Source organism: Balearica regulorum, chromosome 13, assembly GCF_011004875.1.
Source record: "Balearica regulorum gibbericeps isolate bBalReg1 chromosome 13, bBalReg1.pri, whole genome shotgun sequence".
NCBI lineage: Eukaryota > Metazoa > Chordata > Aves > Gruiformes > Gruidae > Balearica > Balearica regulorum.
The window spans coordinates 22,114,648-22,129,135 of NC_046196.1; the positions used below are offsets into that span (position 1 = coordinate 22,114,648).

At 44.1% G+C, this 14,488-nt stretch overlaps 1 protein-coding gene across 7 annotated transcripts in view; it reads right to left on the reverse strand.

Annotated features, from left to right (window-relative positions):
• Nucleotides 1–743: 743 nt before the first annotated feature.
• The window catches only part of CTCF (CCCTC-binding factor), a 36,982-nt gene continuing 23,237 nt past the window's right edge, over nt 744–14,488 (reverse strand). For all 7 annotated transcript variants that reach the window (XM_075765167.1, XM_075765165.1, XM_075765166.1 and 4 more), the window contains 9 exons: nt 13,917–14,087; nt 12,975–13,108; nt 11,366–11,486; nt 10,375–10,524; nt 8,896–9,056; nt 8,315–8,497; nt 7,769–7,904; nt 4,521–4,688; nt 744–2,334 (listed from right to left, as the gene is read on the reverse strand). In XM_075765167.1, coding sequence (XP_075621282.1) covers nt 2,153–2,334; nt 4,521–4,688; nt 7,769–7,904; nt 8,315–8,497; nt 8,896–9,056; nt 10,375–10,524; nt 11,366–11,486; nt 12,975–13,108; nt 13,917–14,087 — 1,406 coding nt within the window. In that variant the 3' untranslated portion in view covers nt 744–2,152. The remainder of the gene's footprint in view (nt 2,335–4,520; nt 4,689–7,768; nt 7,905–8,314; nt 8,498–8,895; nt 9,057–10,374; nt 10,525–11,365; nt 11,487–12,974; nt 13,109–13,916; nt 14,088–14,488) is intronic.

Here is a 14,488-nt window from a genome sequence, read left to right on the forward strand (position 1 = left end):
TAAGAAGGACCATCTCTCAGGACCAGAAATAACTAGTCACCAAACATCTAGCCAAAATTAAGTCTAGAAACTCTTGTGCTTTTTAAGATTTCAATATTTATCCCGCCATTTGCGGCAACTCTGAAGTCAGCTCTGCGAGAAGTACTACTACTAGTACAGCTACCTCCTCACTCTCCATTGGCTCTCTAAGCTGCTTTCACAGGTAACTAGGAGAAGACACACCATGGAAACTCCACCCAAGTATCAGTCCCACCTCCCAGAATGAAATGCAAGTGATAAACCTGCTGTCTAAACCATGAGCTACAATCATTTCAACTTGCAGCCAAAACTGCACAGAAGCAAAACAACTACTCCTGCGTTACTTCTTGCTCAAGCTGCAAACAGTGACATTTGCGAGCGGCACGTTTTACATCACCTCTCCGCTGCGCGCTCCTCCACGCAGCCCAGCTGAGCCGCAGCTCGGAACCGCCCCCCGTACACAACGGAGCTGCTGTACGGACATGGGGACCGAGCTCCACGCTGTAACCACCCTTGCTCACGTGCGCACTCACCGGCTGCCGGCACGGTGCGGCACACCGTGATTTCACATCCCAGACAACGTCCCTTGCGTTCAGCACAGGGTAGAGAGAACAGCGAGAGAAGAGCCAGTCTCCGCTACAGGCGCGCAGCGTCCTTCTAGGAGGAGATCGCCGCCAGGTCACACCGTTAACGTACACAAAGAAAGCAGCCAGTGAGCACACATGTTAATCCATTATTATTTATTAGCTGTACAGCAGTATATTCTCCTTCCCAGCTTTCAAACCCCATTACATATTTTATAACAGTATTTTTTTTTCCCATGTTGGCTTCCTAAAATAATGAAAAATATCACACAGTACAGCTAAGTACAAAAATGCATCAACCTAGAGTCTGATAGCTAAACTGATAGCTCTCTTAAAAGCGATACATAGAAGAAAAATTTGTTTGAAATCAGCAAGACTGAGGCTCTATAAAAAGCTTACATATTTTAACATGTGACAGTTCATATACAGGCATCATTTGTATTTCACATTATTCTTTTTTTGTCTTTATCAGAGATCCAAAATTGTATAATTACTGACCTATTAAAATTTCCTGGCCCAGGTTTTGAGGGCTGCAGTGACCCACTTATAAATCACCACTTCTGCCTTAACATAGGATTCATAAACACAAAATACAACTACAAGATAGAGCAAAGAAAATGTAGTCGTGAAATTATAACTCAAAAAGAAGGTTAATTATACAGGTTTGAAATGCCGGTTTTGTGTGCTTCAAAACCAGATTTCATGTGTGGGTTTTCTCTTGTTCTGCAAGCAATACTCTGGGTACGTCTCTTCCTCTACGTGATTGGTTATCAACAGCTTTTCCAACATTTACACTCTATCAAATTCTCTTGTCACTTAGTTTGAAAGGAATTAAAATACTGGGGTTTATTTAAACTGCCTTTTTGCATACCTCTTAATTAATGGAAAAAGATTAAAATGTAAAAAAAAGTTATTTACAAGCTTGACCATTACAGAAATGCTTTGCAGAAAGCAAAGCATATGAAGGACAGAAACCAGTTGGAGCATGCCAAAACTACCGTGTGCAGCCGACTTGGAGAACCGGAGCTAGTCAGTGGGAAAAAGCAAAACAAAAATAACCAACAACAAAAAAAAAAATTTAAAAGTCTAGAACCCTCCCAAGTCTGCATTTACAGTTAAAAACACTACTGAGAGAAGGAGGCTCAAGGACTCTGGGAACTGGAAGGGCAAGTCCGGAGTGGTTTACCACATACTCTAGTCAAGGCTTCCATTTTTGTATATTAAAACTTGGTGCATGTAAACGTGGCCCTCGGACCAGCTTTACGATGCAGTTCAGAGCAAAACTAAATCAAGCATCTCACAGGAAACCCTCAAGGACTCCAAAATATTTCCTAATGTTCCATGATCCTGTAATGCTAACATAAAACAGCAAGTTCTAGTTAAATCACATTCTAACATCATTTTGAAGTTTTATTTCCCAGTATGTTTGGTAAAATGGTCTAAAATGATGCATTTCCCAAAGCCAAGAAAAAAAGGTAAAAGGAAAAATAGATTTGAGCCGCTTAAACACAGCCCAGGCCAGTTCAGTCAGCCAGCGTGGTCTTCCTCCATCACCGGTCCATCATGCTGAGAATCATCTCAGGAGTGAGGTCTCCATTGGGAGCTTCCACTACAGCAGGCTGAGCTTCCTCCTCTTCCTCTACTGTTTCCGCATCAGGTTCTTTCTTTACTTCAACTATAATATTTTCAATTTCACCAGTGTTCTGGTCTTCAACCTGAATGATTGCTGCAGCTAGAAGGGCAGAAAACAAAGGGAGGGGGGGAGAAACAACAGATTTTTTTACTGGTTCCAGAGTTGGCCTGCACACCTCACCAGATAACTTTTGAGCAGATACTCAAGACTCTTCCACGGAAAGGGAAGGTGTGGCCACAATGAAGACACATTCCCACATCAGTGGGGAGCGATTCAATCTGCCAAGCATCAAGCATCTACTTCCTTGCCCCTGTACGAAGATGTGCTACCACTACAACTGGTTCCAGTATGCATTTTGATATTAAGACATTATTCAAACAAAGGTTTTTGTAGAGTAAGCAAACAAGACCGTGGGTGTAAAGCAAAGCTTCCAATTCAGGGGAATTCAGTGACGCTACTGACAAATCCAACGTAAGATGTTTCCACAGGCTGTGGGTCTAGGAAGGACACAGGCTACACTTGGAGCACTGAGCAGACAGACAAGCCACTGGGGAAGCCACTACCCCTTGAAGGAACAAATTCACACTTCCTGCTTTGTTCCTACCTTACCAATGTCTATTCTTACAGAGAACACTATAGAGTTGAAACTACATCTGCATTCACGCTGTGCTCAGAGCTCCAGGTCTGAACCATGTTCATTTGTGGTACTACTTACAAAAGTTTACCTAGGTAAGAACACCGCAGTGACTGTACCAACAGTTGCTTTACCAGGAACCGTACTAGAGACACCTTAAGCGGTGCAAAAAGTAGCGAGCAGTTTGCACACAGAATCCCAGGCTGGTTTGGGTGGGAAGGGACCTCACAGCCCACCCAGTTCCACCCCCTGCCATGGGCAGGGACACCCTCCACTAGCCCAGGGTGCCCAAAGCCCCATCCAACCTGGCCTTGAACACTGCCAGGGAGCCAGGGGCAGCCACAGCTTCCCTGGGCACCCTCTGCCAGGGCCTCAGCACCCTCACAGGGAAGGATTTCTGCCTCCCATCCCATCCCCATCTCCCCTCCTGCAGCTTCAGGCCATTCCCCTTGGCCTGTCACTCCACTCCCTGACGAACAGCCCCTCTCCAGCTTTCCTGGAGCCCCTTTAGGTATTGGAAGGCCACAATTAGGTCTCCCTGCAGCCTTCTCTTCTCCAGGCTGAACAACCCCAACTCTCTCAGCCTGAGGTCTCCACAGCAGAGGTGCTCCAGCCCTCGCAGCATCTCCGTGGCCTCCTCTGGGCTCGCTCCACCAGCTCCATGTCCTTCTTGTCCTGGGGACCCCAGAGCTGGACGCAGCACTGCAGGGGGGTCTCACCAGAACAGAGGGGCAGAATCCCCTCCCTCAACCTGCTGCTCACGCTGCTGGACACACAGCCCAGGACACGGTTGGCTTTCTGGGCTGCCAGCGCACATTGCTGGCTCACGTTCAGCTCCTTGTCCCTCAAGACCCCCAAGTCCTTCTCCTCAGGGCTCTCTCCATCCATTCTCTGCCCAGCCTGGAGTTGTGCTTGGGACTGCCCTCACCCATGTGCAGGACCTTGCACCTGGCCTTGTTGAACTCCATGAGGTTCACACAGGTCCATCTGGACAGCATCCCTTCCCTCCAGCACATCAACCACACCACACAGCTTGGTGTCGTCGGCAAACTTGCTGAGGGTGCACTCGATCCCACTGTGTGTTGCTGACAAAGATGTTCAACAGTGCCGGTCCCAGTACAGATCTCTGAGGGACACCACTCATCACTGGCCTCCTCCCAAGATGCTGACTGTTGACTGCAACTCTGAGTGCGACCATCCAGCCAATTCCTTATCCGCCGAGTGGTCCATCCACGTCTCTCCAATTTAGAGACAAGGATATCGTCAAATGTTTTGCACGAGTCCAGGTTGATGACGTCAGTCACTCTTCCTTTACCCACCAACATTGTAACCCCATCGTAGAAGGCCACCAAATTTGACAGGCACCATTTGCCCTTAGTGAAGCCAACAATGAATTGAAATAATACTAACGAAAAAATAACTTCCTCTCCTTTTAGTGTGGTCTGAAGTGGCTATGTCCCCTCATGACCAGGAAACCCTCCTAACAAATTTCACGCAAAAGGTGAGTTCTTAGACAAGTAGAGACAAGTACAGTTATCTACTTTCTAAATAAGCTCACCTGAGGGGAGCAGATCTCCTACAAGAATTGCCGAATCCAAGGAAAAAACAGCTCAAGCAAGCAGTGTAACATAAGCTTCAAATAGTGACTTACGCTGGGATTGTTTTGGTTGGGTGGCAGCTTTGCCTGGCGGTCTTCCTCTTCGTTTCTTACTGGGAGGTGGTGCAGGAGCCTCTTGCTCGACTTCTGGTTCAGCCTCAATTTCTACTGCTGTCTCCTCCTCATCTTCATTATCATTCAAATCTGGTTCAGCATTTTCCTCTGTAAGAAACATCGTATCAAGTAAGTCTTCAGTTTAAACAAGAATGAAACACACCCATCTACAGAGAACCACCATCAAATCCTCATCCAAAAAGGAGTCAACTCTTATGAGAGAGAAGGCAAACAAGGCCTTTGTCAAGAAACTGGTGGCACAGACTGTTAGTCTGTTACCCTCACATTAGAAAGAACAAGTTGTCCTTCAGAAAGCAAAAGGAAACATAGTTATGTCAGGGTATGCCATAAAAGCTCCTCCGCACATCCACAAAGGAGCTCAGAGACACAGTGGCAGGAGGGGAACCAAGTAAAACACTGCTGGGCTACTCCTGGGCCCATCAGAGGGGCCATCAGCCCATCAAAGTCCCACCTGCACAACCCAGAGGAGCACAGCGTGCACAATGGAAGGTGGGAACCCAAATCAGCAACTTCTGATGAACAAACACCTTGTCCAGGCCACTCCCAGGAGAGCCGTCAGTCCCAGCAGCTCTCCAGATCTTCTCTCAGACTAAAGGAGGAATTGCTGGCTGGGGGTGGGATGCAACAGATAAGGAGAAAGGCAGTTTTGGATCACACAGGACTACTTATGGGGTGCTTATGGGAGGGGCCGAGGTGATTTGGAGAGGATTAAGTGTGGGAAAATAGAGGCGTAGTCGCATATAAGTAGTGGTAGAAGCCACTACAATATCTCTATCAAATACTAGAACTCGAGAGGATCCAAGAGGAAGTGTCCTAGCCCTCAAGAAATAGCAATGCCATACTGCAGTCTTTCTGTGTTAAGCAGACAGGAAACCAGGGTAGCAACTCCCAGACACTGGGACTCACACCCAAGACCTCAAAATCTCAAGTTGAATGCAGCAGAACCACACAAAACCATTCTTACGTGTTAGAAACACAGCCCTGCAGACTCGTCATCTTGCTTTTCAGGGCCATCAACATACAATTTACCAACCAGTGACCAAGAGGATCTTCCCCAAGACCTCTCTTCAGAGGCAGGACAGGTCTAATTAAGGTATATTTCTCAAGGCCCTGTCTACTCAAAGCATTTATCATGGCATCTCCCATTCACACCAACTCTTTGCACCTCATTGCACTTTGGAGCTGATTCCTCACGGCAAGCTGTGGGTTTTTTGCAACTTCTATGTTGTTAACTGAGCTTACTGCTCTACACTTTGTTCTTCAGATCACTCCTTAGTTACTAGGTTAGCAGTATCGTGTTCGGAATGCCCCAGGCAAAACCAAAGCAGACAGAAAGCAGCAAAACAAACTGTCCCTTACCTACACCAAAGCATGTATATGCTGCATTATTCTACGCAGTCACTCAAGGAATATTCCCCAAGCCAAAGTTCTTCATTTTTTTTATTTCTCGGGTCACACCTTTTTAGAGCTTCTTTACATTTACCCCCTCAACGTCTGTCAACTAAGTCTAATTTGGGGCAGACGGGAGACAAAACTATCATTTGCTATTTGATACTTTCCCCATTAGCACAAGATGGGTCTGTTTCGTCACAGCTTTGCTCACCATTTTTAGATATTTAGCAGTTGTCAAAACTCACGAAACTGCAGATCTAGAGATAAGAACACTGAATAATGCAGTTTTCCAAGCATGCGGCTAGGACCTCTTTCTTACTGCTACTCAACTACATCAGTCAATTCTTCACATCTATCAAACAGCTCCTGAGGATGACAACCCAGACTGAGGCTGAAGGGATTCTCTCGGTCACGGGGCATGAGCCACAATCACACAATGCTCATCAGTTCATCTAATAAAATAAGCGTGACCCTTTACCAGCTTCTCCAAAAACTGTTTTGAAGCCCAGACCATATCAACTAAATAAAATTAGGGTTTTTACAATAGGCCAAACTCACTGGAAGCCTACAAATCAGATGCTAAAAACCAGATACTACAGAATCCCAGATTTTGAATTACCTTCCATGAAGGCAGTTATTTAACTTTTTGCCTCCAAGATCTTTTCATGTTTTAAATTACCAACTAATTACCACGCTTTATTGAACTGACTGCAACACACTTTTTCAAGTATCTATAAACATGAATTTAAGCACTCATTTCTACAGTTTTTGCAGTCAAGGTTTGCACAAGCAAGCTGATCATACTCATTTCCTATAAAACCTGTTTGCCACGTAAGAATTTCAGATACACATTCTCTAGCCAGAAAGATCCCTGTTCTTGCAACCTCTGCTCCTTAATTAATTACATAAAGCACTTCAGATAAGAGACTAATCAGCAACATTTTTTTGCCAAATCATCTTTGAACTGGTTGTTCTTGAGCTTCCACCTGAATTTTCCTGCTGAAGATATAACTAAGTTTTTCCTTCACAAGTAGGATGGAGGACTAGGACTGAGTTTTTCCTTCACCACAGTGAAGGTGGATCATTACCTGCTGCAACAGTTTCTGCCTTCTCCCTGTTCTGGAGAAGCTTACAGATAGCAGCCACCCTATTACTCTATTATGAAATGCACCTAACTCATCTGGCATGTCAACCAGGAAGTCAGAGCGCCTCAAAAGCCATCTTCTGAATACCAGCATAGATGCAAACGCACCTGTGAAACGGAGACACCACCAGCTCCTTGACCCTTTAATTGTCTCAGCAGGACCTTCACAACAGCCTGTAGATTGCCAGCACTAATATCCATCATTGTCTGGGATGCTGCCAGCATTGGGGAGTTGTTCAGACATGCCACATGCTACCCAGGGGAGCAGGAGCCTGTGCCATGAAGCAGGAGCACATGCCATTTCATAGCACCACTGAAACACACGGTTTCTTTGGGGACACTGAAAACATGCCCAGAGAACTTCATAGGCACAGCCTAGGCAAGGGCATCATACAGTGCTTTTTCCAACTACTTTGCCTTGGAAGAGGCCCAGAACAGCAGAATCCATACTATCCCTCACAAGCAGTCACCTCTGTCTGCACTTAGCCATGTACTATCAGTTTTTGCTTGCCAGCTAGATAAAAACCTTTCAAGTGCCAGAACAAACCTGCAGAACAGGGAAAGCAACAGCAAAACACACACAGTGAATCACAGGCCTGTAGTTCTCAGAATGTACTGAGGTCTGTCTTACCACTATCAGAAGAATCTTCTTTCTTAGACCGCATCTTTCTCTTTCGGCCACGCTTGCCCTTCTTCGTCTCTCCTCCATTCTCTCCTTCCCCACCATCTAGGCCAGAGCAGTTATCAGCATGTCTGGCCATTGTGCTCTACTCAGTGGAAGAGAAAAACCACAACAAAAAATGCAACATGCATTGAATGCAAGATCAGATTTTCTGGCTCCTTTTTTTCCAATCACATTTCTGGTAACTTATGTATATTTTTTTTCCCAAGGAAGACTATTTAGGGGAAATGGGTAAATTTCATTAATTTTTATTCATAAAGCTGCATTTTCGCATTGCTCATGGTGTCAACACTAACACGTGCTAGTACTAATTCCAAATTATACCAGCTCTTCCCCGCTCTCTTCCTCTCAGAAAGAGGCGCTCTATTTAAAAGATCTGTATCACGCCTTGTACCTCACCCACCTTTCCTTTTGGTTAAACAGGTTCCCCTCCCCTGGGCTAAAAGCCTCATTCCACCCCAAAACGCCACTATTCAAACCAGTGTATTCCCTTACCCTGCGAGTGAATGTTTTGCCACATTTGGAACAGACAAAGGCAGCAGGAACAAAGTTGGGATCGTGGTATCGTTTGAAGTGCATATCGAGGAGCTGTTTCTGACGGAAGTTTTTATCACAATGGCTACAGGCATAAGGCTTTTCTCCAGTATGGGTCCGTTTATGCATGACCATGTGCCGCTCCTGACACGACAAGGAAGACAACTTGAGAACTCAGACATATGGATACAGAAGAGCGAGTTTTCAGCTAAAAGGAGGCCAAAACTTTATTCTTAATATCCTGCAGGAATGTGAGAGCATCTTGACTGATGGCATATTGAGTCCTAGCAACTTCCATCCTATACAGACTCCTACCCCTGTGTCAACAGATACATCAAGGTTGTGACTTACAAGGTGTTTCTCTAGAGGGGAGCACTACACCAAGAAGCAAAGGCCACTGAACTTTCCTTCACACCCTTCAAAAAGATTTAGGGAGCTAATTTGATCTTGACACAGCCGGTCAAACTCAACAGCTAAGATTTCCACCGCAGCTTCAGCTCCTGTTCTAACACTCCTAAGGGGTGCCAGTCCCACCAGCTTACCTGTCTGCATGCATAATCGCACTGGTCACACTTGAAGCGCTTCTCATTCTTGTGAGACTTTTGATGCTGTATGAGGGCATACCGCTCATGAAACACAGCGTCGCAGTAGCGACACTTCTTGCCCTGTTCGATGTAGGAATGCTGCTTTCGCAAATGGACACCTAGGAACAAAAGAATGGGAGGATTTAATCACCACGGCTTTCCAAGCACAAAGGACTAGCCTACAGTCCCCTTTGGGATCTTCCCTCTACGTACTCTTGAGCTCAAGCCAAAAAAAGTGAAATAGTTAATTTAGGATTCAACTAAAAACTTAAGACACTCATAATTAAAAGCAACCAGAACAATTTCTAGACAGAAAGGTCTTGCAGAAAAACTCCATCAAGTTTTTCCAGGGAATTCTAGAGTTGGTTATTAGTCCCAGTCTGTGCCGATACAGTACACTTGCATTTGGTAACGTATAACTGTCAACCTAAAGCATCCTGTGAAGTGTTATGTTTAAGACTAGTCCGAATTGCCTGGATACAACCACAAGCCAGGTAATAAACTGGGGGAAACAGGATTTTCTGCAGGATTAAAAGTCAGAGTCAGAGGATTAGAAGGCAACAGGGATACCAGCAAATAATCCCTGACAGAGGTTTTAGCCACTTCTTTAAAAATCCTCCAACTAAGAGCATATCACAGCTGCACGAGGTAGCTTAGGGGAGACTAAAGCATTATTAGAAGAGAAATTCTTCAGAGCTAACATCAATTTGGCTCTGTTGTAAATCAGCTCGTTTGCTCTCAACATCAACTGACTGCCATCCTCTCAAACTGCCTCTCACTGTAGCGTTTTACACTCGCCTTGATTGGAAGGGAGCCTGCCTTCCCAATACTTGGGTGATATTCTGTTTATAGACAGAAAGTTCTGCCAAATCATGGCTTCTTCCTTCTCCTCAGCTGCTCTGGGCACGATATTTTTCACCTTCTTGTAGACCATAAAAGAGAGCTTGAAACTTAATCTCTCCTACCCTGTCTGTGGCACACAGCTCCACATCTTGGAAAATTAAACTACTTGGTCTAATTCAAACCTTTTAGCTTTAGCAATGAGAATATCTCTGCATGAAATTTAATGGTCTCCAATGTGCAGGAGGTCAAGCCAAGTGATCTTTGGGTTTTTCAGACCCCAATCCATACGCAGTCGTAATATCAGTCCAAGTTCAATAAATGCCTTGCACCCATGGGCCTGAAAACAGTAACTTGTCTTGTATGCTTGGAAAACATGCTACACTTTCAAATAATGAAAAGAAACCCAAAATTCTTATCATCTGCAGCAGCTGTAGTAAGCTAAAAGCATGTATTACCAGCCACACACCTAAGCCTGTGCTTCATTTTGTGCGGTTAACAGAAGTATTAGGTTAAGAAAAAAAAAAGACAGCAGTTGGGTTATGTGAACTCTAATTCTGGGAAGTGTTTTGTAGAATCTTCATGCGAAATACATACCCAAGTCACTCTTTCTCGCTATAACAGTATCACAGTGAGGACAGTGAAATTTGGCCACGTTCTCTGTGTGCTTCTGCAAAATGTGCATCTTCATGGTACCACTCTGAGTGAAGCGAGCATGGCAGATGTAACATTCGTATGGCTTCTCTCCTTCAGAAGGAAAAAAATAGCACAAGTACTTTTATTAAAAGGAAATCTCACCAAGAAGCCCCAAACAAAACAACCTCCCAGAAACTTTCAACAGACAGCTAGTTAACAGCAGTAGTAACTCTAAGCAGAGCTCAATAACGTCTCTTTCTCTAGAAATTTTAGCTCCAGTATGTGTCTTTCTACAAAGAGACTCAAGTTCAATCTTTAAGCAAATGATTTAAATTATTATCCTTACTCTGAGAAATGCACGGAAGGCCCGACCTACACGCAGGCTGCCAGAAGACAGCAGGCGGCATCAGATTTTACTGGAGGTGAGGGTTCTGAATGCTCACATATATGCGCAAGGGCATTTTTTCCCCCCTCCTCTTCAATTTTAGCAATATGATTAATTTGGCACTCCAGTAACATTCTGTGCCAAAACCATCCCTATTTCTATTGAATAAAAAATTTAGAATCTTTATGAACATGCATGAGATGCTTTTGCAGCTACACTCAAGCAAACCATAAATGGCTATAATCTTCTTCTGTTATTGGTGTTCCACCTCCAGTTGAAGCTTCTTCCGTTCCTACTAGAAGCGCCTGTTTTTTATCACCTCACAGTCAAACTGGCAGTCAGAATCCTCCAAGCTTATTTCTCAGTGCAGCAATTACTATCAGGTTATGAATTTACTAGCGCTTACAAACCACGGTGCATTCTCTTTGGCTACAGACTTTATAATGGTTTTGTATTAAACTACAAAATATTAATTTCTTTTGCTGTTTAAGTGTTAGCACACACGCTACACAGCCTCAGCACTCTGCCACTAAAACACACCACACTAAAAGCCCATGGTGTCAATACCGGAGTGGGTCCTCATGTGCCTCTTCAGTTTGTAGGTATCCCTGCTGGCATAACTGCACAAGCTGCACTGGAACGGACGCTCTCCAGTGTGAGAACGAATGTGGCGTTTCAATTTGCTAACCTGGAAGTCAAGAGGAAGACTGGAGTTAGCATAGACGAGCAGGTCAGATCGCCAAAAGTACAAGAAATCAGTTTAAGGCAGTCTATTCTTATTTTTGTCTTGCCACTAAACCCAACAACTCTGTCTTATTGCCACTCTCACGCTGCACACAGTCACTTGCTCCTGCCCACTCTGCTTCACCTCCCAACCTCATTCCCAGTCCTGCCTGATGCTTGTTCCCACGTTCCGTGCAGCCGGATTTAGAGCCTTGTGCTCAACTTATTGTTATTGACCACGTCAGCGTCTGAAAGTATTTGAAAGCATCCTGGAGAGACACAAGAAAGCGCTCTGGGAAACCATGCGCCCAAGGGTTGGTGTCTCCCATACAGTGTATTTTTCTCCACAGGGTGCCTTCTTGGGTCCTCTCCAGTTAGAGAGGCATAAAATAAACCAATTTCTTATTACGAACAACTAAAATCTAGCCCTGCAATCAACAGGGTGACTTAATTCCTTTCTTCTCCTGTTTTTATCTCAAAGGCATGTACCTAGCTTAAAGGTCAGCATGAACACAAACGTTAAGGCATTTTCTGCTCAAACATGACCACGCTGCATAATCACCAACCTCTGTCTACAAAACGCAGCACAAGCTCACATAAGGACCAATTTGGTTATTCTTTCCTAATTCATACTATGAAAACCACCGCAACACAACTTATTCACCACTCAAATCACAGGACCTGGAATTACAGCACTGCAGCCGGAGTGTGGGGAGGGAAAGAAAAAGCCCGAAACCCCTACTCATCCTCTCCCACTGCACACATCGAATTTTTTTTTAACATTATGTTGCTCATATTTCCCATCAGAGTATAAAAGCTGTCCTGTAGCATAAGTAACAATACTGCATAGAGCATTTGAGGAAGCTTAATTTACTTGAGCAAATTAGACAATCACCCAATATTAGCAAAGCTCCTTTTCACCAATATTGAGGTAATATCCATCTAAATAAACATCAACGCTGCTGCCCTCCATTTCATTCCTGTGCTTTAAGTACATGGGTCAAGGCTCAGGAATTTTGCCTACGGTTACCTTAATGGCACAGACAGATAATGAGCAGAATGCACATTTCTGAAGTGGGAGGGCAACTCTCGTCTGAAAGTACATCCTACTGCACAGGAGACAGTTGCCTCCTCCAACACAGAGCACGCTACAATCCCTGCAATCATCCTAAAGGCCAAATAATTTAAGAAACAACAACTATATCTCCAAAGAGGGAATGGGTATCACCTAGGATTTCTGTGCATAAATGCTCTCAAACCATTTTCTCAATAACTGAGGAAACCCCACCATTTGCTTCCCCAAACAGACCTGATTTATAACTTTTTTTTTTTCTCCTCAGAGTCTTTTAAACAAATGGCTAAGAGGAAATGCCTAAGCACAGAGTTTATAACAGATGGTGAACAAGCTTTGAAGCATACAAGGAAGTGTTTAGCACTGTAACAATTAACATACCTCCACACTAGCATAATCACACATGGAACATTTGAATGGTTTCTCATGGGTATGTTTGTAGCGGCGATGCCGAACCAACTCTCCACTGGTCACAAAGGCCATGTCACAGTCTGGGCACTTGTGAGGGCGAGTACCTGATTGTTTGCAGCAAAACAGGAAGACCATGACATTCAGATTTAATAACAACAGAAAATATGGGACAGTTGTGTTGGTTTTAGTGAATTAGCAACATTGCTTTCATGTTCTGAAAGAGTAGAGCAGGAAATAATACACAAGAGGCACAACTTTTGGATAAATAACTAATGGATTGACGATCTTGGCGAATTAAAACCCTTCCAATGAGGAAACAGGCTCTCTTGTTTTTGTATCACTTGGTTACTTACAGATTTTGAAGCACCCAGTTATATCTAACATCAGTACACAGAGAAAAAGAGGGATACAAATTAAACTTTTTTTTTTTCCCAGCAGAAAGGTCACAAGCAGTTTAAGTTTAATCACAGTTCAACTACCTGTAGTTTTATACCAGAAACTTTAGTAAGGAGCAACAGAAATGTGCTACTAGCCATCAGTTTTATTGGTCCAGTTTATAATCTGTTGCTTGGGGTTAGGTTTTTTTTATTTTCAATACCGTTATGTTCAGCTCCAGCCTCATTCTCATCTCTTCTACAAGCAGCAGCGGCAACACAAAACTTAGAACACAAGTACTAATGAAACATTTCTGTAACTTCAGGTAATTTCAGATCAAGCCCAGGATCAGTTTTATACCTGTGTACAGGACAAGCTCTGCACCTGAGGTGGCCAGGCAGAAAATAAAAATGGTTTCTTCCTTTTTAGCTCATTCCATAAGAGGAATTAGATTCAAGATAGATCCATCCTGGTTGTGTATCTGTTCTAACGACAGAGCAGATTCTACAGAACCAACATACACAAAACCAAGAGTACCTGTGTGAGTGTTGAGGTGGTTCCTCAGCAACGTGACTGTCCGGAAAGCCCTGCCACAAAGATGGCACTTATGTGGTCTTTCATCAGTGTGGCTTTTCATGTGGCGGTCCAAGTTGGAACGACGCGGACAAGTGTAACTGCACAGTTCGCACTGGAATGTCTTCTTTACACCTAGCCATGAAGGAAATCATCTTTACTCGACAGAACTGCGGCCTACTGCATAACATACAAGATCAGCAGGGACAAGGAAAGATTCTTGGAGGTGTAGCTACTACAAGGAACCATTATGTACCATTAAATCCAACTGCATATCCTAAGGAACAGATGCTGCCTATGGCTGGCTTGGCTTCAGACTGCATTAGTATGCCAGCACTCAGTGTTCCCTCTCTGCTCTAAAAAGTGGAGTTTTAAGAAAACTTACAGTTTTAAGAAAAGTCAAACGCACCCACTGCCGTATTATTGTACACCGTCCACCTTACCCAGCAACTGGTTAGGAAAAAACCCACAGAACTAATTACACTGCTGGTTCCTGATGTAAACCACGTGTACACAAACTTACTTATGTATTACAG